Raw genomic sequence first — 23,660 nt, 5'->3', positions numbered from 1 at the left:
TGGGTTGCCGCTATACGCACAAGCTACACCAGAACAATTCTTGTATATTTGTGGCTGTGGGTGCGGCGGCCATCACAAGTTGACGACACGTGTGTCATCGTTGAGGAACTGGCGTCTGTAGCGCGCAATCTCGGCGGCGATGCCGTTGGGATCTTTGATGTTCTTTTGGCGGAGCTCCTTGAGCACACCGCGAAGACCATCGTTCCACCTCTGCTTCTCCTCGGAAGTCTTGCCGGGATTTGCTGTTCCGAGCTGGACCAGCAGCTTGTCACCTACGCGCAACCTAGTCAGTCTGCGTACAGCAAAGGGGGGCAACACACAATCAAGTGAAAAAAAAGCTCCTTTCACAACGCACCAGTGATGGCAGCTTCCCTGAAGTGCTGATCGGGGCATTCAGGGTCGTTGCATGAGCCACCCGCCGATTCGTACTGACAGAATGGCTTCTCTGGGTCTATCTGATGACTGAAGGTCATGGACAGGAAGCCACCAGAAATGTCTTGTGCATAACTGGGATGATAGCGGTATGACTTGAACATTCGCAGTGGACTCTCGTACGGAGTGAATCTAACTGGTTCGTCCTCGTTAACAGCCACAGGCGTCTACTCAAAGTTAGCTAAGTTTGAAAAAGGGTGACATACGTACAGGTTCCACAGCAACAGCCGCCGACTTGTTCTCTGACTGTAGTTCGGGCGCTAGGTCATCAGCAATGTTAGTACCCTGGTGCGTCATGTTGTTTGCTTGAATAGAAGTCTCAGCTGCTGGCTCCTCAGTCGATTCTTCATCAGAGTCTGAATCTGAATCAGAGTCATCGAAGCTATCGTCAGACGAGGTAGCAATATCCATCGCACCGTCATCGGGTTCTGTCTGGTCTGCATGGGATGCATCGTTTGCCTCCTCGTTTCGAACGTCCGACATCTCTTGATCGATATCAGGTGGCTCATATGCTTCTTCTTCTTCTGTAGGGGTATGTGACGTAGGAATAGAGGACCTGATGGTCTGAGCATGTTGTGTGGGGATATCCGTAACGACTGCGTGTTCTTCAGGATCGTATTCCGGCTCGTAATCTTCATCATCTTCTTCGTCTTCGGAAACAGACATTTCGATCTCACCCTCTTCTTCAGAGGAAGTGGTAGTAGCAGTTTGGGCTGTCAGTGATCTTTGGGGACCGTCAGCCTTTCCCTGTACTTCTCCAATCCCAAGGTCCATTCCAGCTGGAGGTGCAGGACTAGAACTATCCTCACTCGCATTCTTTTCAGGCGCAGTGGCCAAGCTCTGTATACCGGGTATCGCAGTATCCATACGGGGTACTTGCCGTGCTTCTGATAGGCTTTGATATTGCACCGACTTGACGCTTGTCTCAGGGGCGGAGCCCACATCCAATGTCTTATTGACTGTTTGAGTTGAAAATCGAGATGCTGGTGCTGTTGGCTCCTGGGGCTGAGGCGCTTCGCTAGAAGCTGGCAGTGGGGTTGGATGGGGTTCTTGGAGTGGATGGTTGGGTTCCGAAGGTTGTTCACGCTCAATCTCATCTTTCTTAGCACGGAGTTCTGCATGGGACATTCCCTCAGTGTCGACACCCAGGCCCTCCAACTCTTTTGTCAACTGCGCTTTATCTTTTGCAATCCTCTCATTCTCTGCGGTCAGCTGCTCCATCTCCCTCATTAGTTGGGCCATTCGATTTGCATTGCTTGCAATCTCAGCATCCAGGGTGGGCAGTTTAGACTGTATTTCAGCTCGGCGGATTTGTGCAGTATACTTGGCAGGAGTGGTCTTCGAGCAATCTGCATCGACAGGCGGCTCACGAGAGTTGACTGGAGCAGAGTCCATTATCGGGGTCGGTAGCTTGGTCGGAGTGGCGATTTGAGGAGGCAATACCGGAGTCAAAGGCTGTGGGAGGGAGGACGGGGTTGTTACGGCAGAAGCAGCAGCAGCCGCAGCAGTCCTATCTCTCTCCCGCTTCTCGGCAAGCTTTTTCTTTAATGTCTCCCGCATGGCTACAAGCTGCTTCTCCTTATCCACCAGTTCCTTCTCGCGCGCAACGGTCGAAGGTGTCTGCGCACCAGGTGTGCCGACAGTCGAAGGAGCAGGAATGGCAGATGCTGCGCGGGAGGGAAGACTGCCCATAGGCCGATGAGGCGTTTGTACACTTTTAGGAGCTGGCTGATCGTCTTCAATATCCATGTCACTGCCATTGGACTCGTCCTCGCTAACCTCGATGATCATTGATTCGTCATCTTGCTGATCATATTGAGATTGGCCTATAGAGCGATTGTGGGGTGTAACAGGAGCTTGCGGAATCGATGCCTTGGTGGTGTCCGGGGCAGGTCGCGTTTGGGGTGCAGAAGCTGCGGGACGGGATGTGATAGCAACGGGAGCATCATGAACCGGAGGAGTGTTCATGAACAGACCAGGGATTCCAGAAAATGAGGGTGTGTGATTTTGACCCGTGGATGCGGCTGTGGGAGTCGCAGCTGCTTGCGTGGTCTGGGTTTGTCCTATAGGTGTGGAAGGGATAGCGGGTGGAGCAGCATTGTTGTTGACTGTACCTGTTGGCTTTTGTCGGGCCTTGATGGCCTCCAATCGCTGCTTGATCAGTTCCGTGTTGCGGGCCCTTTGCTCGTCGGTGACGGGAGGTTTGGCAGTTGGGGTAGCCGCAGGTTGGGGCGTCGTCGTCGTTGGTGCCGGAGTGATGGGCTTGGCTGGCAGTGTGTGCTGTGACGGACTGATCGGTTTGGCAGACCCGGCTTGTTTTGCTGCTGCCTTGGCGGCCTGGAGACGCTTTACGTAGTCTTTGCGGTCGACTGGAGTGGTGGGTGAGGCAACTGCCTTGGCGGACGGTGCAAGCACGACATTGGTCTTGACTGCTGGCAACTTGTTCTGTTGCGCGGGGGCTACGGGCTTAACAGCTGGCGCATTGGAAGCCGCGCTTTGGGGTTTGGGCGGTAGAATGGGCGCAGGCTCGGATGGTAGATTCAAGCTCTGGTACAGGCCCCTTAGCAGCTCGGGATCAAGCTGTTCCTCGGCTAGAGTGCGGTAGGGGACATTGTTACTGTGCAGAAGTTTGATGAATTGTTTCGCCGCCTCTCGATCCTGTCGCAACTGCTCTTGTGGTGTCGGAAGGCTCTCGCGTGGCGGTGCGTCTTGAACGGCGGCTTTGGGCAGCTTTGATGCAACGTCGGCTTCACTCAACTCTCCATCTTCCTTGTCGCTGTCCATGATGTCTTGGATGCGGTTATTGGTGATTGCTGGCGCTTGCGCGGCGGGATGGGGTAACGGGCGAGGCAACTGCGGCGGCATGGGCATGTGCTGTGGAGTGAGAGGAAGCGGCGGAGGGGCAAATGCAGTATTGTGCGGGATGTGAGACAGCGACGATGGAGGGAAGGACATGCCGGGAAAGGGCGGTGGGGGGAAGTTGGGCGGAGGGAAGGTGCCACCCTGGAAGAGGGACCAGAAATTTGCATCGGGAGGCAGTTGCGGTGGCCAGGCAGCTGCAGGTGATAATTGTCAGTGTGCTGGGCCAAGAGTGAAAGCTATACTGGGCAACTTACGTGCTGCAAAAGGCGGTTGCTGGTTGTTGTGAGCATGTGAGTTTAGGTTGATGCCAGGAAGCTGCTGCACATGGTGAGGCCCGCGCTTGTCCTCTGGCTGTTGGCCAGGCGGATGCATTTGCGGGGGCGCATAGGCATTGGAAAAGCCATAGTAGGGTTGCGAGTAATTGTTAGCCATGGTGCAGCATGCGAGCCTGGAGCTTTACGCGTCTCGTAGCACGGCCGGGCGGCAGGTCAGCGCATTGGCAGGCGCGAGGAACAAGAGCAGGCGAACGTTTGGGGGCGAGATGAGATTATGCGCGGGTGAGATGGTCGAGGTTGCGCGTGTGGGAGGCGTGGTGAGATTGACGTCTGCCGAGGGTGTCGTCGCAAAGAGACAGGTAGCTAGGGTATTGATGTGCACAGTATTCGTATCTTCCGCACATGCGAACTACACGTGACATTGATCGGCGCCACGCACGAGCTGTGGCGGGGGCTTTTTGCGGGACTGTGGCGCATCCGTGGTGGCTTGGTTGCTAGGGACAGGCGCTGTCATTGTTTACCACGGGCGGTACGCATGCAGCCGTCGTGCATGTGTGCTGCTAGTAACCACCATCTTTCCCCTAGGCTCAACCTTAGCCCAGGCAGGCCGTGCATTCTTGTACATAGATCCTGCAGTGTATTCTGATTCCAGCGTCCCGACCGGCACCCTCGTTCACCACGCGGCTTCTGTCTGTCGTCGTCCTTTGCGCCCTTCGCCCCATACAATGTCAGGCAGATAATCCGTCGCACTTGCCGCCCCATTTCTATCAACACAACCACCACCATGAGCGCGCCCGCGCCCGCGCCCAATGGCCGCCCTTTCGCACGCAGCTCGCGCAACAGCCCCTTTGCGAGAAACACATCTACCCCACCGCCGGGCACAGACACCGCTAGTCGCCCCAAATCCGCCCTCTTCTCATCGCCTTTCGCAGAAGCGGAGCCGGCCATGGGTCACCTGCGCAACCGCTCTCTTACCAACCTCAGCGGCTCTGTAGTGAGCCGCAGCGACTCGGCCCGCCTGCGCTCCAATTCGAACCGAAACAGCACACCTGCCGGCACCTTTGCGCCTCAATTCATCTCGGAAGACGACGAGCCCCCTCGCCTAGGCGGAATCGTTGAAGGCGAGAATGACTTCTCGGGCAAACGCTATGTCTGGCTTAGAGATCCAACAACGGCCTTTGTCCGGGGATGGATTGTACAGGATCTGCCGGAAGGAAGAATCTTGGTCCAATGTGACAATGGCACCCAGCAAGACGTCGATGCCGACGCCATTGATAAGGTCAATCCCGCCAAATTCGACAAGGCCGACGATATGGCGGAACTCACACATCTCAACGAGCCCTCGGTCATCCACAACCTTCACATGCGTTACCAGGCAGATCTTATATATGTATGATAGCTCCACCTGTATGCATCTGAGCTCTGCTGACATAGTCCAGACATATTCCGGCCTGTTCTTGGTCACAGTCAACCCATACTGCCCATTACCAATCTACTCGAGAGAGTACATCAACATGTACCGCGGGCGGAGCAGAGAAGAGACCAAGCCACATATTTTCGCCATGGCCGACCATGCTTTTCGGAACCTCATAGAGGAGGGCACTAACCAGAGCATTCTCGTGACGTGAGTCAATTGCCCTCTCAAAGCGTCCTCATTGGAAAGAGACCGACTAACAGTTTGTAGCGGCGAGTCTGGCGCTGGTAAGACTGAGAACACGAAAAAGGTCATCCAATACTTGGCCGCAGTCGCCAATACCGACACCCCACGCGGCAAGTCTGGGGGACGCAATCTCTCCAATCTGTCCGAGCAAATCCTACGAGCGAACCCGATTCTCGAAGCCTTCGGAAACGCGCAAACGGTGCGGAATAACAATTCGTCTCGTTTCGGAAAGTTTATCAGAATCGAATTTTCTCGCACTGGACAGATTGCCGGCGCATACATTGACTGGTATCTACTGGAAAAGTCGAGAGTAGTGCGGTTAAACTCCAATGAGCGCAATTATCACGTCTTCTACCAACTGCTGCGCGGTGCGGATAGCAAGATGAAGCAGGACTTCTTCTTAGATAACAAGGACACTGAGGATTTTGAGTATACCCGGAATGGAAACGACATTATTTCCGGCGTGTCCGACCCTGAGGAGTGGAATGCGCTGATCGAAGCCTTCCATATTATGGGCTTTACCGACAAAGAGCAAGCGGCCATCCTCAAGACCGTCGCTGCGGTTCTACATCTGGGAAACATCAGGGCCATCAAAGAGAGTCGACGGGCAGACCAAGCGACTCTGAACCTTGCAGCTGAACAGCAAGCCCAGGTTGTGGCGCAACTATTAGGTATCTCTGCCGACGACTTCATCAAAGCACTTTTGCATCCCCGTGTTAAGGCTGGCCGAGAGTGGGTAGAGAAGGTTCAGACACCCGAGCAAGTCAACCTCTCTATTGACGCACTTGCCAAGGGTATCTATGAGCGTGGCTTCGGCGACCTTGTCGATCGTATCAACTATCAGTTGGATCAAACTGGTGCTGGTGCAGATGATTCACACTTCATTGGTGTTCTCGATATCGCCGGTTTCGAAATCTTCGACGAGAACAGTTTTGAGCAACTTTGCATCAACTACACCAACGAGAAGCTGCAACAATTCTTCAATCACCACATGTTCGTTTTGGAGCAAGAAGAATACGCACGGGAGCAGATAGAATGGAAGTTCATTGATTTTGGCCGCGATCTCCAGCCCACTATCGACCTCATCGAGCTACCAAACCCTATCGGAATCTTCTCCTGCTTAGACGAAGACAGTGTCATGCCCAAAGCCACCGACAAGAGCTTTACGGAGAAGCTTCATTCGCTATGGGACCGCAAGAGTACGAAGTACAAGCGCTCACTTCTAACCCAGGGCTTTGTGCTCACGCATTACGCTGCAGAGGTAGAGTACTCAACAGAGAACTGGCTGGAAAAGAACAAGGATCCATTGAACGACAACGTCACGCGTCTTTTGGCTGGTTCTGCCGACAAGCAGATTGCTCATCTCTTCGTGGACTGTGCAGAGACAGACGACGAAGTTGGCGGAACTCGCAGCCGCGTCAAGAAAGGGCTGTTCCGAACGGTCGCTCAACGCCACAAAGAGCAACTCTCAACGTTGATGACTCAGCTTCACTCCACACATCCTCATTTCGTTCGTTGCATTCTCCCAAATCACAAGAAGCGGCCAAAGCAATTCAGTGCTCCTCTCGTCCTCGACCAACTGCGTTGTAATGGTGTACTGGAAGGTATCCGTATCGCACGCACAGGTTTTCCCAACCGCCTTCCTTTCGTGGAATTCCGCCAAAGATACGAGGTTCTTTGCAGGGACCTTCCCAAAGGCTATCTCGAGGGTCAAGTGGCAGCTAGCATGATCTTGGAGAAGCTTAACCTTGACAGATCCTTATACCGTGTAGGTATTACAAAGGTTTTCTTCAGAGCTGGTGTTCTCGCCGAACTAGAAGACCAGCGGGATGCTCTCATTCGCGATATTATGATTCGTTTCCAATCCGCGGCTCGTGGATTCGTGCAACGCCGTTTGGCCCACAAGCGCCTCTACCGAGCTGAAGCGACACGCATCATTCAGCGAAACTTCCAGGTCTACCTTGATCTTCAATCGAACCCATGGTGGAGACTATTTGCCCGTATGAAGCCTATGCTAGGAGCGACGCGCCAAGCAGCCGAAGTCAAGAAGCGCGACGAGATGATACAACAACTCGAGGAAAAGATGCAACAAGAGGCTGCAGAAAGACAGCGCGTTGAAGATGAGCGAAGACGCGCGGAGATGGACATTCAACGTATCCAAAAGACTCTTGAAAGCGAACGTGCCCTTGCATTAGACAAAGAAGAGATCTTCAAGCGTCTTCAGCTGCGCGAGGCGGAGCTCTCAGAGAAGCTCGCCGGAGCCATCGAGGACCAAGACCAGCTTGAGGATCAGCTGGATGCCCTGATGGAGGCGAAGAAGAAGACCGAGGAAGAGGCTGAGCATTTGCGCAGGGAGCTCGAACAAGCCGGGCAGATCATCAGCAAGCTCGAGGGCGAAACACAAGAGCTAGAAGAGCAGGCGCGGCGATTGGACGAACAACTCAAGGAACTCGAAGTGATCAAATCTCAGCGCAGTCAGGCGGAAGAAAAACTAGGCCAGGAGATAAAGATGCTCACGAGTCATCTAGCCCTAAAGGAACGAAAGCTCCAGGACCTCGAAGCGAAACTCCTCAAGACTGACCAAGATCTTGACATCAAGCTCGCAGCGTCCGTCAAGGAGGTGCAGGCCAGCAAGAAACAGATCAAAGAACTCCTCGACGAGAACAGGCAGATCCGTCAGCAGATGGCTGATCTCTCTTCAACGTCCACCAGCTACGAGGATCTCATCAGGCGTAAGGAAAGTGAGCTGGCAATTCTCAAGACTGATCTCAAAAACTACGAAAACGACCGTCGGCTGTTTGATGATGAAAAGCGAACGTTGGCCTCCAAGCACGACGATCTACAGAGCCGCCTGCGGGAGGCTAGAGCTGAACTAGATGCTGTACGCTCGCAAAAACAACAACTAGAACGAGAAGCTGCCGATGCGAAGCGACTCCTTGAAGAGAAGATAACTGAGGATGCACAGTATAGCGAGGGCAGGAAGCTACTCGAAGAGCAGATAGAGAGCCTCAAAGTCGAGCTGTTTGCAGTACAAAAGGATCTGAGTCGAGAAAGGCAGTCCCGCGACGACGTCGAAATGCTTGGTGAGCACAAATATGACACACTAAAGCGCGACTACGAAGCTTTGAACGAATCCAAGATCACTATCGAGAAGGAGATGTATGCTCAGCAGGACGTTTTACGACGAGCCACCGAAACTCGCACTGCCCATGAAAAGGAGCGAAAGGAATATCAGACTGAGCTACGCAGCCTACGTGAGAAGTATCTGAAGCTGGAGGAAGAGAAGCTCGATGCCGACGCTGCAGCAGAACGCGCGCAGTCCAAACTTGCCATGGAACGACAAACCATCCAGCAACGCGAGCTTGAAGAAAAAGACCAGCAACTTGACCAACTTGAGGCAGAGCGCAACGAACTGGCTGAGCAAGTCAACAATTTAACCCAGATGCTCGCGGACTCTGATTCGTTCAAGGAGCGTAACGACCAGCAGAAAGAGCGCCTCGAACGGGAGATAGTTACCATTAAGGGGCGACTGACTGCATCGGAGAACGACAACCGCGCACTCCTCAACAAGCTTCAACAGAAGAACCTGGACATCGCACGAACCAATTCGCGAGCTGGTGATACGCACCGTGTTAAGATCACACAATTGACACACGAGAAGGCCAAGGTCGAAGAGGAGAATAAACGTCTGTTCGTTCAACTTGAGGATGCGCAAATCGCAATTGCGTCTCTCGAGAAGCAGAAGGAGAAACTTTCACTGAGTCTCGAGGACCTGAATCACGAGATTGCGAGAGAGCATAAGGCCAGCCGCAACGCAGAGAATGCCTCCTCAACTTTGACTTTGCAACTCGCTGAGGTCAATCGCAAGTTGGAGACTGAGCGACAACTACGCACACAAGCTCAGGCCAACGCACGCGCGGTTCAAACGACGCTCGACACTACAAACAGCGAGTTGGAAGACTGCCACCGACAGCTCGTGCTTCTTCGTAAGGTCTTCGATCCAGAATCGGCCGACGTTGCCATCACCTACGAAGCTGCAAAGCCCGAAATCGCAAAAACAGTCAACCTTGCGGAGCGTCTGGAGGCTGCCAATCAAGCTTTGCGTGTAGCAGGCGAGCGATATACACGTGCTGAGGCTCAGCTCGAAGAGCTCCGAGAAAGACATGAAGGCGAACTCAACGACATGGACGCCCGTCATGCTAGCTCCAAGCGTGCGCTGTTGGAAGAGATGAACAGCAGTCAGGTCAATCAACCCAATGCTCATCGATCGCCGACACACGCCCGGAAGGACAGTGAAAACAGGCGGCCATTCTCCATCACAAACACTCCAACGAACCAACGCCATATCAACCATGTGGCGAACGACTCAGCACGTTCCGACCGGACTGTCGACACTGTCGCTTTCAACAATCAAATGGACATGGCTGCCGAACTCGAACTGGTACAGAACCAGCTGCAGATGTCGGAAATGCAGAACAAACACCTCCGAAGCCAGCTCGAAAGCTCCCCTGCCCGGAACGGATGGCAGGATGACAGTCCTTCTGTTCGACGCGTACAGAAACTTGAGCGTGAAAACTACCGTCTGCATGATATGCTCGATGACTCAGCGACGAAGGTTTCTGCTCTTGAACAAAGTCTTCGTTCCGGTCAGCTCTCTTACCAGGAAGTTCAGACAAAGTCCCATGAACAACTGTTTGATCTGTTGACGTCACAAGAGAAGTCGCGGAAATCTATTGTGCATGCTCATAATGCAGCCATCAACGAACTCGCAGACGCAAAGACAGCCTTCGATGACATCAAGCAATCGAAAGTGTCTCTGGAGGCCGAACTTCGCGAGATGCAGATTGAACTTGAAGAGGTCATCGCCGAACGCGAGCAGGAGCACGCCAATCACAATCAGCTACTCCAGGAGTTTGCTGATCTCCAAATTCGTCTGGATAACGAAACGTCCACTCTGGTCGATGTCCAATCAAGCTTGAGCTTGTACAAGAGCAGAGCCGATGAGTATTTCAGTAAGCTGGAACAGGCAGAGATCGCTGTTCTGAGAGCGTCACGGGCAGAGCAATTTGCCAAGTCGCAAGCGCGAGAAGCTGAAGAAACATGCGCGGCGATCATGGCCGAGCGAAAGGAGATGGACAGTATGGTGGAAGATCTTCAGCGAACTGTTCAGCGGTACGACGAACGCGTGGAAGACCTCTCGACAGATCTAGAGACAGCCCTGCAAGCTAAGAAACGACTCCAGAACGAGCTCGAGGACTACAGAAGTCAGCACGCTCACGATGTTGAAGATAGCGAGACTTCTCTAGAACAGACAAGGAAGAAGTACCAGTCTGAACTCGCATCGCTCACTCAGGAGATCGACCAAGAGCGAGAGAACGTCATCCTCGTGCGCGAAGAGAATGGTCGACTACGGGAAGAAATTGAGGAGCTGAGGAATAAGTGGGACGACGAACTCCTGAACTCTTCCACATGGGCAAAGGAGAAGAGCCGTCTTGAGATGACTCTGCAGACTATCTCTGACTCACGCGACGAGGCTGCAAATGCGCATAATGAGGCGCAATCCAAGATTGTCAGCCTGTTGTCGCAAGTCCGTACGCTGCGTACAAATGTCGACGACCTTGCGGCAGAGCGCGATTCCGCTATCGAGGAGAAGAAACGCCTCGAATCTCGTCTCCAAGAGGCCGCAGATGCTCTTGATGATCTATCTCGCTCGGAATCTCCGGCTATGCGTAACGCCGCTGCCTACGACCGTGACCTGTTGGAGCTGAAGTCGGGGCTGGCACAGCAAGAAGACATTACTGCTGCTGCAGTGGGTAAGATGCGGCGCGCAGAGGCCCTTGCACAAGAGCTGCAAAAGGATATTGTGGCCGAGAGAGAGGCGAACGTGAAGCTTCACAAAGACAAAGCTGCAGTTGAGAAGGCTCTCAAGGATCTCCAGCTCCGCCTTGTGGATCTTGAAACCAAGGGCTACAGCGGATCAGCTGGCAAGGACGTCCGGTTCCTCAACGGACGTATTCAAGAGGTATGTCGTCCCTGTATACATGGTGATCTTTCTCGAACATTGCTAACTTTCCCCGCCAGCTCGAAAAGGCCCTTGAAAACAGCGAATCTACCCGCCTTTCCGAGTCTCGCAGTGTCCGCAACGTGGATCGTACGGTCAGGGACCTGCAAACACAGATCGAGCGTCGCGACAAGCAGAACGCCGCTGTTGTAGAAGACCTCAACAAGTCTCGCGACAAGATTTCTAACCTTCTCGCTACCATCGATGATTTGCAGTCTTCTGACTCTACAAATCAACTCGCCGCTAAGCGCGCCGAACGTGAACTTCGCGAAGAACGCGAGAAGACCCTACGCCTTGAGCGTGAATTGGAGGCCTTGAAGAACTTGCGTACAGACCGTCGCAGCATTCTCGGCGTCCCTGGCGTAGCGGGCAGCGATGCTGGCGACAATCGCTCCAGGAGAGGTAGCTCCATTGGTCTGCTCATGGGCGAGATGGGGGAAGCAGCCGCCAACGACAAGGGCAAATTTGGCAGTCTCCGCTCCGGCCTCCGACGTGTCAGTGGTCAGAAGGGTTTTTTGTAGTAGATGGGGTCTCCGAGGGGAGGGGAGCATGGAGATCCCGGTATCCTTTATTGAAGCTGAGCCCGCCGATCGAAGAGGAAGAGGGCCCGGCAACGAGAGTTGTTGATCAAGGGAATGTGGTTGAGGCAGTGGAGTTAGATTTGGATGAGTATAATACCTTTGCGGATGCGGTTAATGAAGGCGCCATGAACGGGTGTCATGGTGCTGAAGAGATGGACATTGAGATCACGGATGATGAGGATCAGGGCAATGATGACGACAGTGCCGTGGGCGGCATCAAGCGAAGGAGAACCATTCGCGTCGTTATAAGGTCTAGGGCGTTTTTGTAGGCTTGGGCTGGGAACTACGGTTCCTTTTGTAGCTTCGTGGTTATTGTTGTTGTTGCTGTTGCTGTTAGTACCACCATTGGCAAGGCGTTTTTTGTCCGCATGGTTACTACTATATCCCCAGGACTTGGACATCGAGTGCCGAATAGGCGCGTCGATTTTGTTTTATATCCGATTCTTTCCGCAGTTGCTTTTTACTATACTGCTACATAGTTATCCAACACACGCTTATGTTGTTATCTGGGCACTCAGTTGGTGCTTGCGCTGTGTACGGTTTTCATGAATGCAACAAGTAATAATCCTCTTTCTTGAGTCTGATTACAAATGATATAGCTCAACTCGTCAATGACGGTTGTGCGTGGCTTGGCGCCGTCAATGGGAAGTTTGGGGGGCTCGAGCTTTCCGAAGTTGTACCGGTATCTGAGGCTCCGCCTCTTTACGCCTGCTCGCGAGGCAGACTACGCCCGACCGACCCCACATCACGATTTCAATTCTATTTTCATTATCATCATGGGCCATCCGCTTGCTTGGGGTTCAATTGCGGTCGTCTTCTTCATCTGTACTGACCAAGAGTACCTAACGAGAAATTACAAGACTGCATCTTCTAGACTACGATAATACCATTGTACGGAGAGCCCGTCGGACTCTCTCAGTGCAGTACACGTCAACATCCTGATAATCTCAGACACAACCACCAAAACGCACAGCATTATTTCGGGTAAACCTCACTGAGAAGTCTTGTGCAAGTAACAACAGCAGCGTACCTTAACTTCGGGCCGACCCTTTTGGTGTAAACGCCGATTTAGTCTGCGAATAGTTAGAGGGACGCCTGAAAGCCGGCGCAGTTAACAAAGCCGCCCATGCACTCAGATCGCATACCCAAACAGGTAGAAGGTGCGAAACATGGAGATGGAGAACGTTAGATCGCACTATACTGAACTGTTCTAGTTTGCATCTGCATGTGTGCTTAATGGTACTTTTCCCCACGTCCATGGCTAGTGTCTATGGCTGAGCGCCTGCGAAAATGCCCTACATAGTTAGTTGCGGCTCATCGGCCTAGGCGTATCTCTATTTTCGATTTTCGAGCATTGTCTTTGGATGCCAACTAGGGTTAACAGGTGCGGCCAGTTCCGCGCCGCACACGGACATGATGTATATCCATTCAGGACGATGCGGCCGTACTGCGGGATCAGGCCGATTACGCTGGGACATGAAGACTTACATCTCAGCCTCAGGCTAGGTGGAATTTGTGTGTAGTAACGGTCCTTTTCTTTCTGGGCACGACGTGGGAGTCTTGATGGGGAAATTTGGGGGGCTCATCGCGTGGTCCTTGGATATGAAGTTGGGCGCCTGAGTGGTGTTGGAGACATGAGAAAAGCGATGTTGGAGAGGGTCAATGGCTGTGAAGGCGTGTATAAAGAGCGAGTGTGTTTCCTTCCATGAGGACCATCATCAACATCCTCTTCCAAAGCCTTCAGTCTACTATTCAACACATCATCCTTCATATCTCAACTTCCACTATCTAAACACCAGATTACATCCAAACATCCATCAACATGCATTTCACCACCATCACACTAGCCACCCTCCTAGCCTCCGCCTCCGCCGGTGTCGTCCCAGCCGTCCCAGCCATAAGACATGACCCCATCACCAAACGCAGCGAAGCAACCTTCGACCCCAACGGCAACATCAAACTCACCTGTACGTTCACGCTACCCACTTCACCCCTTCACCCCTTTATTCCTCCATCCCAACTAACACCCTCACAGTTTCGAGAGAAACCGTCAAAATCGGCAGCCTAACCACCGAAGCCATCATATCCGCCATCTATCCCATCTGCCACGAATCCGGCCAATGCGAGACCAACGACATCGACCTGAAAGGCATGCTCATTACCCCCAGCCGCGTCGACGCCATAAAAGTGACTCTCGGCCCCCATGGCGCCTACCCAACCTGGATCCGCAACGGCCTGGTCGACGCCCTCGGCGCCGCCGCACGTACAGTGGCAAAGTGCGAGAAGGGAACCCATGTGGACAAGTGCTTCGGTACCACTGCTATGGCGTATTGCCCGCAGAGGAAGATTGAGTACCAGAACTGTGAGGTACCAAAGTTCTGGGGGATCAACTACCAGAGCTCCAAGAACCCGGATGGCGCGCCTCCTAACTTGAGCTTGGATGTGAGCATGGAGAAGGAGGGGGATGGCGGGTTGTGTGAGGATGTTATGTCGGGGCTGGGGGCTGTTGCCGGCGCGGTCCATGGAGTTGGTGGAGGCGTGTTCACCTTGTTGAGCTTTGCTTGTGAGTCTAAGTAGGGTTGTGGTAAGGGGTCGAAGCTTGGGATAGCTTCTTGTTACGTGTGTGCGCGGGTGAGGCCGTTGTTTCGTATTTTCTGTTAGACTTTTGTTCTTGTTGTTCTTCAAGCCTTTGTATGTATTCCAATCATATGTCATACTGCCTTTCCCAATTTGAGGTCACTGTTATATGATATGGAAACGATTGAGGTTCAGAAAACGTCAAGGCAGATTTAATTTCACTACAAGAGTCCGGCTCTACTCCTTGGCTCCGTGAACAAAGAGCCTCTTGCCCTGTACATCCTGGAACTCCTTCTCACCAGGCTGACCCGCGCGTCCACCGAAGACCAACTGGCCCCTGAGCTTCCACTCAAGAGGGATCTTCCAATGCTCGGCAGCCTTCTGGTCGATGATGGGGTTGTAGTGCTGGAGGTTGGCGCCGAAGCCCTCGGCCTCGAGGGCAACCCACAGAGCATACTGGTGCATGGCGTTGGTGTGCTCGGACCAGTCCCCAAAGTGATGTGCATAGAGAGCTGGGGGAAAAGTTAGTACAAATAAGGTCACTTGTAAAATTTGTGGATATTGTACTTACGGAAAGCCTTGCGGAGGTTCTCAACAGGCTCGGGATCTTCGTAGCACAGTACCTGTGGGACGGGTGGTTAGCAGCGGAAGAGGCGTGGGGCTTGCATGGCGGGGTAACTCGATCCTCGCACATGCATGATGTTTGGAAAAAACGTGTGACATACAGTTCCATAGGCAGCCTTGAATCCACCTATCTTCTGTTGGGTTCCTGAGAATTGATCTTCAGGGACCATTGGCTTGAGGACCTCGAGAACATAGTCCCAGAATTGGTCGTGGTCCTTGTTCAGGAGAACCACGAGCCTTGTGCTCTGGGAGTTGAAAGATGAAGGGACATGGAGGATGGCCTTCTCGGCGATCTCGGTAATCTGCTTGTCCGAGATGGGAGATTCCTTGTTCAGCTGATAGTAGGTGCGACGCTCCTTGACGGCGTCGATGAAGGACTTTTGGGTAGACATGATGGGCTGTGAAGTTGAGAATTGAGATTGAGAAGAGGATTGAAGATTTGAAGATTGAAGTGATGAGGATGTCGTCAAGTGGAGCGGCAGCCACGAGCTTTTGAATGCCCCACCAAGACCGGCGCGAAGCCTGGCAGCGCGCACGCTATTCCTCAGAACTTGCGCCATCGACTCAGATACCGGTAGAAGTAAGGTTGTGGGTACTATCTGCGGCAAAATCAGGGCAAGAAGCAGCCCCGAGACGAGACCAAGTAACAAAGTGCGTGTAGCCATGACAACGGCGCGGGCGGGATTGTGAATACACCTCAAATCCGAAAAAATCTTGACCAATACTGCAGCCGTGCCGTAAGCCAACTTGTATGCGTCGCGGTAGTTTGTGAGCAATCAATAAGCTACCTAGGTATGCTTTGTAATGCGCATGGATTCCGCGCCCCACCGCCAAGTGGAACGCTGCGGGCCGACGACAGACATGGGATTTGAGACGTTTTCCGTTGTAATGTAGTCTCATTCGTAAGCCTTGCTACCTAAGTACAGCCAGAGCCCTCACAGGCGTCAAGACATGAAACACGATCATCTGTCGCATAACGACAGTCATATACCGCAAACGCCATGCTAACTAAAATTTACTACGTGCAACAGCTACCAAAACGTCGCCACTGGATGAAAAGAACCACCTATGCTACATTGCTGATATCGTGAGATCATGAGATGTCCTTTACCGGAAATTGAAGGGAACGCCTTAGACAACGACTCCATGCTCGCGGTGCTCACCAGCTTTGAGATCGCCCTTCTTCTCAGTCGTATCGAAAGAAAACACGTCTGCGCCATCGCGACGCCTGGAATGAGGGACCCATTTGGCAGAGTTGCGCGGTGTAGTCTCTTCGAGCATATGGTCAACCTGTTCGAGAGAAAGGCCCTTGGTCTCGGGGACCAGGAAGTAGGCAAATACCACGCATAGAGTGCATGTAGCGCCCCAGACGAAGAAGACTCGCGCCTTCAGGTTACCGTACTCCTGGTCGACCATGTAAGGCGTAATGAAGCTGATCACGAAGTTCCAGAACCACTGTTTACATTAGCCTTTGTCTGAAACTTAACTCGATGGTATTACTTACATTGCTGGCCGTGGACAAGGCAACACCTTTGGCGCGGATTGGGAGCGGAAAGATTTCCCCAATGAGAACCCATGCGCCCGGACCCCAGGTGCTCGCAAAGAAGAAGATGTAGATGCAGGTAAAGACGATCAAGACGATGCCAGCGGCTTTGCTACCCTCGGCGACAGTACCAACGATAGCGATGATGAACTCGCAAATGAGCATACCGATAGCGCCGAAGATTAGGAGTGGGCGGCGGCCGAACTTCTCAATTGCCAGAAAGAAATGGGTGTGGAACCAACGTTCACAGCGGTTGTAATCATGGACACGAGGAAGGCGTTCTGAATGCCAACAGTCTTGAAGAAAGTGGAACCGTAATAGAAGACTGACCTGTTAGCATAGTCCCGATGAGCGAGGAAAGATCTGGAGGGAATATGCAGATAGGATAGTGAGGGAAACATGGGTACTTACTGAAGTTGACGCCGGTCCACTGCTGCATCATCTGAAGAGCCATTCCCAACACGACACGGCGGAGGTTGCTAGACGGCTTCCAACCACCAGTAAAGCAATCACCCCAGCCCGCTCGCATGGTGCGCATCTCATATTCATGGTTGGCGACCAGCTCCTTCAGCTCGTCATTGACATAGTCGGAGTTAGGGGACTGACCACGCAGAGTAGCGAGAGCGCGAGCGGCATCTGTATTGCGACCCTTCTTGATATACCAACGAGGGGATTCCGGGAGTAGAAAGAGACCGACACCGAGGACCAGAGCGAACAACCACTGAAGGCTCATAGGAATGCGATATGATCCCGAGTCCATGCGATGCTGTGTTCTATTGTCGACTACGGCAGCCAACAACAGGCCAATGGTGATACAGAATTGATAACCAGAGACAATGGCACCGCGGAAGCGCTTGGGGGCGATCTCGGACATGTAAAGGATGATGACAGCGGACACGAATCCAATACCAAAGCCTGCAATCAGACGGCCAGGAACAAGCACACCGACTGAAGTAGAAGCAACTTGCAGAGCCACACCGAGGGAGAAGATGCCGCATCCCGCGATGATGGTGGAGCGGCGACCAATCCAGTCGGCTACAGAACCCGCAATGAGGGCACCGAAAAAGGTACCAGCGGAGAGTATAGAGACGATAAGAGACTTCTCCCACGTCCTATACATGAGGCCGCTGTAGGCGTCCTTGTCATTTGACGGGCCTGTAAGGTGGTTAGTCAAGAAGACAAATACAAGCTGCGCATATGCGGTTGACTTACTCCCGAAACGTTGCTTGAAGAAGTTCATGCCCAGAACGCCATTGATGTATCCCGAGTCGTAGCCGAAGAGAATGCCACCAAAGGCTGCGAAGACGCACAGAAGGTAGCCGCGAACTGTGACGGGGGCCTCGATACGATCGTGTACGCCACCGCCATGGTTGGCTGCAGTATTCCAGCGGGCCATGTTGCTGGAAGCGAGATGTCGCTGTGTTGTTGGGAGTTGCTGAGCTGGGCTACAATGCGATTGAGAACTGCAACGCAACTGGGCACTTGAGTGCGCTTGCAAAATTGGTGTGGAGTGGGTGTTGGTCGGGTGTGGAGAGATTGGGTCTGTTGGAGCAAACGAACGGAATATTATACTCTGTGTCCAGGCAGAGTTTGCGCTATCACTACTACCAATCGTGGACGAAAGCGGCAAGGGTCTGTGCTTATTGCGCGCGTGAGCAGTGAGCAGCAAACAAACAAAGTAGTGAATCTCGTGGACTACCGCATTGGGGCTGAAAAATGTGTCACTGTTACACAAGCCCACGTGCAGTGACCCGCCGTATGCAGCACGTACGCATTAGGCCACTGAAATTACAGACGGTATCACCTGGTTGACATGAAATACTTGACAGCGACAGCGTGAGCGCCTACAGTGGCTTTTGTATACTAGCGTGTGAAGTCTTCATGTCACCCAGATGAACGGTATCACTGTACATTGCCAAGCCCGAGCCTTAAAAGACTCGTCTTTTACCGCGTTTCGCATTTGACATGGAGGGTGTCAACCTGTGTAGCGATCTCTATATAGTTTTCTCTTTTTCAACTCGCAAGAACTTCACATGAGATGTCTCCGTCTTTCTCAATTCGCGGAAACTTCAAATGAAATGAAATTACGTACATGTGCGGTACATATGACATATTAAGAAGTGAATCTGATTCTATATATTATCGACATGTACGTAAAACAGTACATGTAAGGACTAACCCACATGCTCCCATTACCGAAACCCGGTCAACGATATCAAGTTCGCCTTGCATCCTGGCGCACTACATCATTGTAACTTGGTGGCCCTTCCTCCTCATTCGACTTTCCTGCACAGGTACTGTTGCGTCTGCTTTCATACTCTGGCAGAGGCTGTCGCTCCTGCCGCGCCTCATTGAGTGCTCGTTGAGCGTCCTCGCGCTTCTTCGCTATCTTGTCTTGCCTTTCACGTGTTGTTCTTGGCCGAGGTGGCGCTGACGAAGAAGAGCCATATATCGCATCGTGTTGCTATGACAGATGGTCAGAACAATGTCGGGACTATTTCAGGCTTGCTCACATACAGCGATGGCTTTTTTTTCCTTTCGCTCAAGTCTCTTATCGGATATCCTTCGTCCCAGCTTCTCGGCGCCAAGACCAAGACCGACAGCGAGAAGAGCTGCCATAGGGGTTTTTTCGGAGCGGAGATTGGTATAAGTTGTAGGATCTTGGATGGTTCTTCCAGAAGGAGAGGCTGGAGCGGTTGCCTCCCTCAAAGCAGTCGTCAGATTTAGCTCTCCACAGCCTTGCCAATGTGGCGAATGCAACTGCCGATATCCAATTGGATGCTGTTGTTTCTTTCTGCAACACATTCTTAGCAACGGCTGGAGTCGAGACCGGAGGCTAGAAGTAATACTATTCAGGATGGAGTGAGTGCAGTTGTTCGCATTGAACTGCTTACAGCTTACCTTTATATGCGTACTGTATCTATGTTGATGCTGTTGTAGCAGTCTAGGGATGGAAATGACGGTGGCGTTGTATTCGCTATAATTCAGCTTTCACATAATATGGCAAGAGAGTTGTCCCGTCGTCCAACAGTTACGGCCGAGAAATTGTGACGTAGGCTAACTTGGACGTGGCGCAGTTTGCAGCCCGTAGGGTCTACGACACGGCCCAGCGGCCCAAAGACGTTCCCCGCAACCATGATGACGGAAAGTAAGCCTGAACATCGGGCCACTGCGGTCGGAGCGATGATGCTCCCAGGGGGAGGAAGTGTGGATGGGAGGAATGTAGTAGGGATTCGTAGCGACCAATAGGCAGGTCCGGACACAGTTCCTAGGCCGGGACCGCAACCAGGAAGCATTTGGTAGGGAGGACTTTGCGTATCGATCTCCACTGGCCCAAGACCGAGTAACGACACACAGATGATAGAGTATATACTACAAGTGCACCTGTCAACTGGATGCTATTCAATGACGGGTTAGTAGGCTTGGTGATGGGTTGAGTCACAATCACAGTGGTTTGAGGGATGGTGGTGCAGCAGTGATGGGGGCAGCGATTGGATGGGGGGTTGTTGGCAGCTCAAAAGGAGAGAGCGAGTAGCATGTCTGCAGGTTGCTTTTGATTCGGCCATGTTGTACCGGCATGCCGAGCGTGGTTATCAAAGGGGCATGGATGATTGGCAGCTAGAGCGGAAGCGGCGTCGTCTGGCTTCGTGTATTGGGTAGCTGATAGCGTTGGGGTGCAGTGCAGCAGGCAGGCATCTCTGTCAGCGCCGCGGCGCAGTATGTCGAGGCCCAGCAGTGCAGTGTATCGAGCAGAGCGGCGTCTGGACTGATGCACGGATGGCCAATGGCGGCATGCAGCCCAAGGTCCGTTCATGAACAGCAGTTCCGTGGATCGGGTGCGTCCAGCTCAGATGCAGCACGTGACGCGAGGGAGCGTGTGGGCAGTGTGCGTGTGCAGTGTGCACTGCAGGGTGTGTACAGTAGGCTACCGGCAAAATGGGGGCCAGGTATGGATACATGCTTTCAAGGTTACTGCTTCGACCGGCCCGTCGGCGTCAGCAGGGAGGGTCGAGAGTGAGCAGAAAGAAAGGAAGCGAGACGGGCAAAAGCAAAAGGATGGGTGGGCACAGCAGGCCAAGGAAAGGACATGTCTGCACCACAGGGACTACGACTACGCTACTACTATCATTACCACGACTACTACCAATACCATAGCACTGCTACTGCCACCACATCTTGTTGTTGCTTGCTTCTGCTGCCCTGCTTTCCTGTTTCCCTGCTTTCTGCCCTCTTCTACCCTTTTGTCTTTGTCTGCCTTGCCTTGCCTGGTCTGGCCGTGCGCCCTCGTCTGCTCCTCGGGCCTCCGTCCTTGCTCGCTCGCTCCAACGACACAAGCCGCGACGGCTGCCCCTGCCGCCCATTGGCCCATAAGTGACCCGGGGCCTCGACTCATTGCCCATTGCACATTGCCCGTTTCCCGTCGCTGTCGTTGTCGCTGTCGCTGTGTCGCTCATCATTGCCCAGACCTGCAGTTGTTCTCGCAAAAAAGACCCCCCTCCCCTCCCCCCTCCTGTGCCGGCTACCATCGCTGTTCTTTCACGCCCCTTTTGCTGCCTGTCTGTCGCCTGTCGCCTGTCGCCCGCCGCCCGCCGCCTGTCCCGCCGCCCTGTTGCTGCCCATCCCGTCGCCTCCGTCCTCTTCCGCCGCGCATGCTCATTGTCCCGCCCGCTGCGCATGCCCACCCGCTCCGTCGCAGCACTCGGCGCATGTTCTCGTCCTTCACCCTCCGCCCGTACACTCGTCTTGCCCGCCGCATTGCATCGGCCGACTCGACCGTCCCTCGTCGCGGCTGCCTGCGTCGCGGCCTTTGTCTCTGCGACGGCCGTCCACGCACGCTGACGAACAAAGGACGACATGGCCGCCAGGCCTAGCCCCGGCAGCACGAGCCCCTCGAACTTGTCCAACAGCCCCTTCCCCCACGGCTCCCACAGCAGCTCCACATCCTCTTCCCCGCCAAAACCCTTTGCTTCGCACAAGACGATGACGGCCGACGTCTTCGCATCGCACATGTACGGCCTGCCAGTCGCAATCGGCGAGCGCAGGCCCGTCGAAAAGAGCCCTGGACAAAAGGCCCGCCACACCATCCTGTTGCGCAAGCTGCCGAGCAGCAGCGACCGCGAGGCGGTGCGCAACATCCTCCTCTTCGCCAAAGATCTAGTCGACTGCGAGCTCGTTTCGCACCCTAGGCACGCCGACGACAAGGGCTTCGCCTGTGCTCTTGCCCACTTCCAAACCCTCGAGGGCGCACGTGAGGCGCGCGACCTACTCAACGGCAAGCGCAATGCCACCAACGACGCGACGCTGGTCGTCGAGATGATACACGATGGCCCGCCTGGTGCCATCGGTTCGCGTCGCAACACAGTCGACAGCACACCCGCGCGATCAGCCCCGCCCTCGGCCGCCATGCAGGCCCCCGCTGCAAACGGCCGTCAGTCTTCGCGATACAACGGCACCTTCCAAAACATGGAGAAGATGTCCCCACCCAACGGGACCCCGGGTCTTGGCAACGGGGAATTCCCCGTCACCAACCTCTTCTCGCCGACATCCCCCGTCAACACCTCCTTCACCAGCCGCAATGTGGGCAAGTCAATCATCAACAACGAGGCTGATGATGACGATGGCCTGCTCAACGAATCCATTGGGTACGCCACGGCTGGTCCACCCCTACAGTCCAACCTGCAGCGCCGTGCCACCAACCCAAACACCTCTTCCATCCCGACGGGCGTCCAGCAGCGCTTTGCCTCTCTTTCCCTCAACACAAACGGCGTCACAGGCATGAAATCCCCCCCGCTTTCCAATTACGCCTCTCCCCGCTCGACATCCAACATGCAATCGCCGGGCCCCTCCATGTCGGCCATGTCACCACACAGCCTTCCTTCTGCCTTGAGCAATGGACCAAGTACAGGCTACCAGCAGTACTCCCAGCATTTTGCCAGGCCTACCTATCCACCAGTGAACCCGGCTGATCAAAATCCGCCATGCAATACTCTCTATGTTGGGAACCTACCCATGGATACATCTGAAGACGAGCTCAAAGCCGTCTTCTCAAAGCAGCGTGGATACAAGCGCCTCTGCTTCCGCACCAAGCAGAACGGGCCCATGTGTTTTGTCGAATTTGAGGACACGTCGTTTGCTACCAAGGCCTTGAACGAGCTCTACGGATACATGCTCCACAACAGCGTCAAGGGTGGCATTCGCCTCAGCTTCTCAAAGAACCCCCTAGGTGTTCGTAGTGGTCAGAACTCTGGCATGGGCCCGCAGTCTGCCATTACTCCCACTACCCCTCTTTCCGGGTTTGGTAACAATGTCGTAGCCCCCCCGGGCTTCTCCACGGCTACTGGCCCACCACCAGGACTATCTGCACCCCCAGGGTTATCCGCTTCACTCCACACCAACGGTAGCTCTGGCTTTGGAGTCCATTCCAATGGCGGCTTTGGAATGAATCCCAACGTCATGGCCGGTGGGATGCGCCAGCCACTAGCATCCAGTGGCGCTGGCAACGGCTTCGGAGGCTACTCCACATACATGATGGGGCGCTAGAGACGCCGTTAATCTGCTATGCCATTACGAGTGATGATCTAGGAGTTGGGGGCGTATACATCACTGAGCATTTGCGAAACTCGCTTCGTCCATTGTTGCCACTATATTCAGTCATTTCAGTCATGGCAAGGTGTTTAGTCGTTTGGGTTGTTTTGGCTTCATTAATGCAAGGGCATGGGTACTGGCGCGGAATATCCAGGGCTATCATGCCTGTCGGGTGTGGACCTCTTTCCAGCATACAGCGATGATTCCCCCTTGTGCGAGTTGCTTGTTTGGTCACCGCACCGGAGTTTGAAAAAGGTTTGTTTTTGTTGTTTTTCTTGGGAGGCAGTGCCTTATATACCCCTTCTTTCTCACCAGTGGGAGAGCTGGACTGTGTGAATGGGAGACTGTTCGTACCGTAGGCGTATTCTTGGGGTTTCAACTGCCTTCTGTTTCATTTGCCTGCATTACACGTGTTACGGGAGACATACATGGTCCGGCGCTATCCATCTTGAATGTGCAC

At 53.6% G+C, this 23,660-nt stretch overlaps 10 protein-coding genes across 10 annotated transcripts; 5 read left to right on the top strand and 5 right to left on the bottom strand.

The window, feature by feature from the left end:
* Positions 1-72: 72 nt before the first annotated feature.
* Positions 73-3,726, bottom strand: PtrM4_006140 (FimV, Tfp pilus assembly protein FimV; the record flags this gene model as incomplete). The annotated part of the gene is made up of 6 exons (XM_066102789.1): positions 73-272; positions 356-599; positions 643-692; positions 849-1,887; positions 1,999-3,488; positions 3,549-3,726. 6 exons carry the CDS (start codon positions 3,724-3,726, stop codon positions 73-75), a joined length of 3,201 nt encoding a protein of 1,066 aa, XP_065964991.1.
* A 789-nt stretch (positions 3,727-4,515) lies between these two features.
* Positions 4,516-5,197, top strand: PtrM4_006130 (uncharacterized protein; the record flags this gene model as incomplete). The annotated part of the gene is made up of 2 exons (XM_001930620.2): positions 4,516-4,959; positions 5,009-5,197. The coding sequence occupies 2 exons, from the start codon at positions 4,516-4,518 to the stop codon at positions 5,195-5,197; spliced, it is 633 nt and encodes a 210-aa protein (XP_001930655.2).
* A 3,363-nt stretch (positions 5,198-8,560) lies between these two features.
* PtrM4_006120 (uncharacterized protein) lies at positions 8,561-11,811 on the top strand (the record flags this gene model as incomplete). Its single annotated transcript, XM_066102788.1, has 2 exons — positions 8,561-11,251; positions 11,311-11,811. 2 exons carry the CDS (start codon positions 8,561-8,563, stop codon positions 11,809-11,811), a joined length of 3,192 nt encoding a protein of 1,063 aa, XP_065964990.1.
* Positions 11,812-11,996: 185 nt separating this feature from the next.
* PtrM4_006110 (uncharacterized protein) lies at positions 11,997-12,140 on the top strand (the record flags this gene model as incomplete). Its single annotated transcript, XM_066102787.1, has 1 exon — positions 11,997-12,140. One exon carries the CDS (start codon positions 11,997-11,999, stop codon positions 12,138-12,140), a length of 144 nt encoding a protein of 47 aa, XP_065964989.1.
* A 1,553-nt stretch (positions 12,141-13,693) lies between these two features.
* Positions 13,694-14,448, top strand: PtrM4_006100 (DUF1421 multi-domain protein; the record flags this gene model as incomplete). Its single annotated transcript, XM_001930619.2, has 2 exons — positions 13,694-13,838; positions 13,907-14,448. 2 exons carry the CDS (start codon positions 13,694-13,696, stop codon positions 14,446-14,448), a joined length of 687 nt encoding a protein of 228 aa, XP_001930654.1.
* Positions 14,449-14,685: 237 nt separating this feature from the next.
* Positions 14,686-15,464, bottom strand: PtrM4_006090 (FMR2, oxidoreductase related to nitroreductase; the record flags this gene model as incomplete). The annotated part of the gene is made up of 3 exons (XM_001930618.2): positions 14,686-14,960; positions 15,020-15,071; positions 15,174-15,464. 3 exons carry the CDS (start codon positions 15,462-15,464, stop codon positions 14,686-14,688), a joined length of 618 nt encoding a protein of 205 aa, XP_001930653.1.
* Positions 15,465-16,203: 739 nt separating this feature from the next.
* PtrM4_006080 (high affinity glucose transporter RGT2) lies at positions 16,204-16,488 on the bottom strand (the record flags this gene model as incomplete). Its single annotated transcript, XM_066102786.1, has 1 exon — positions 16,204-16,488. The coding sequence occupies one exon, from the start codon at positions 16,486-16,488 to the stop codon at positions 16,204-16,206; it is 285 nt and encodes a 94-aa protein (XP_065964988.1).
* A 309-nt stretch (positions 16,489-16,797) lies between these two features.
* PtrM4_006070 (ProP, Permease major facilitator superfamily) lies at positions 16,798-18,011 on the bottom strand (the record flags this gene model as incomplete). Its single annotated transcript, XM_066102785.1, has 3 exons — positions 16,798-16,940; positions 17,027-17,770; positions 17,828-18,011. The coding sequence occupies 3 exons, from the start codon at positions 18,009-18,011 to the stop codon at positions 16,798-16,800; spliced, it is 1,071 nt and encodes a 356-aa protein (XP_065964987.1).
* Positions 18,012-18,830: 819 nt separating this feature from the next.
* Positions 18,831-19,234, bottom strand: PtrM4_006060 (uncharacterized protein; the record flags this gene model as incomplete). Its single annotated transcript, XM_001930615.2, has 2 exons — positions 18,831-19,079; positions 19,133-19,234. 2 exons carry the CDS (start codon positions 19,232-19,234, stop codon positions 18,831-18,833), a joined length of 351 nt encoding a protein of 116 aa, XP_001930650.1.
* Positions 19,235-21,469: 2,235 nt separating this feature from the next.
* On the top strand, positions 21,470-23,155 carry PtrM4_006050 (RNA-binding protein (RRM domain); the record flags this gene model as incomplete). Its single annotated transcript, XM_001930614.1, has 1 exon — positions 21,470-23,155. The coding sequence occupies one exon, from the start codon at positions 21,470-21,472 to the stop codon at positions 23,153-23,155; it is 1,686 nt and encodes a 561-aa protein (XP_001930649.1).
* Positions 23,156-23,660: the final 505 nt, after the last annotated feature.

This window comes from Pyrenophora tritici-repentis, chromosome 1, assembly GCF_003171515.1.
Source record: "Pyrenophora tritici-repentis strain M4 chromosome 1, whole genome shotgun sequence".
NCBI lineage: Eukaryota > Fungi > Ascomycota > Dothideomycetes > Pleosporales > Pleosporaceae > Pyrenophora > Pyrenophora tritici-repentis.
The sequence above is the reverse complement of the archived record's forward strand: the minus strand, read 5'-3'. Positions and strand labels throughout refer to the sequence as shown.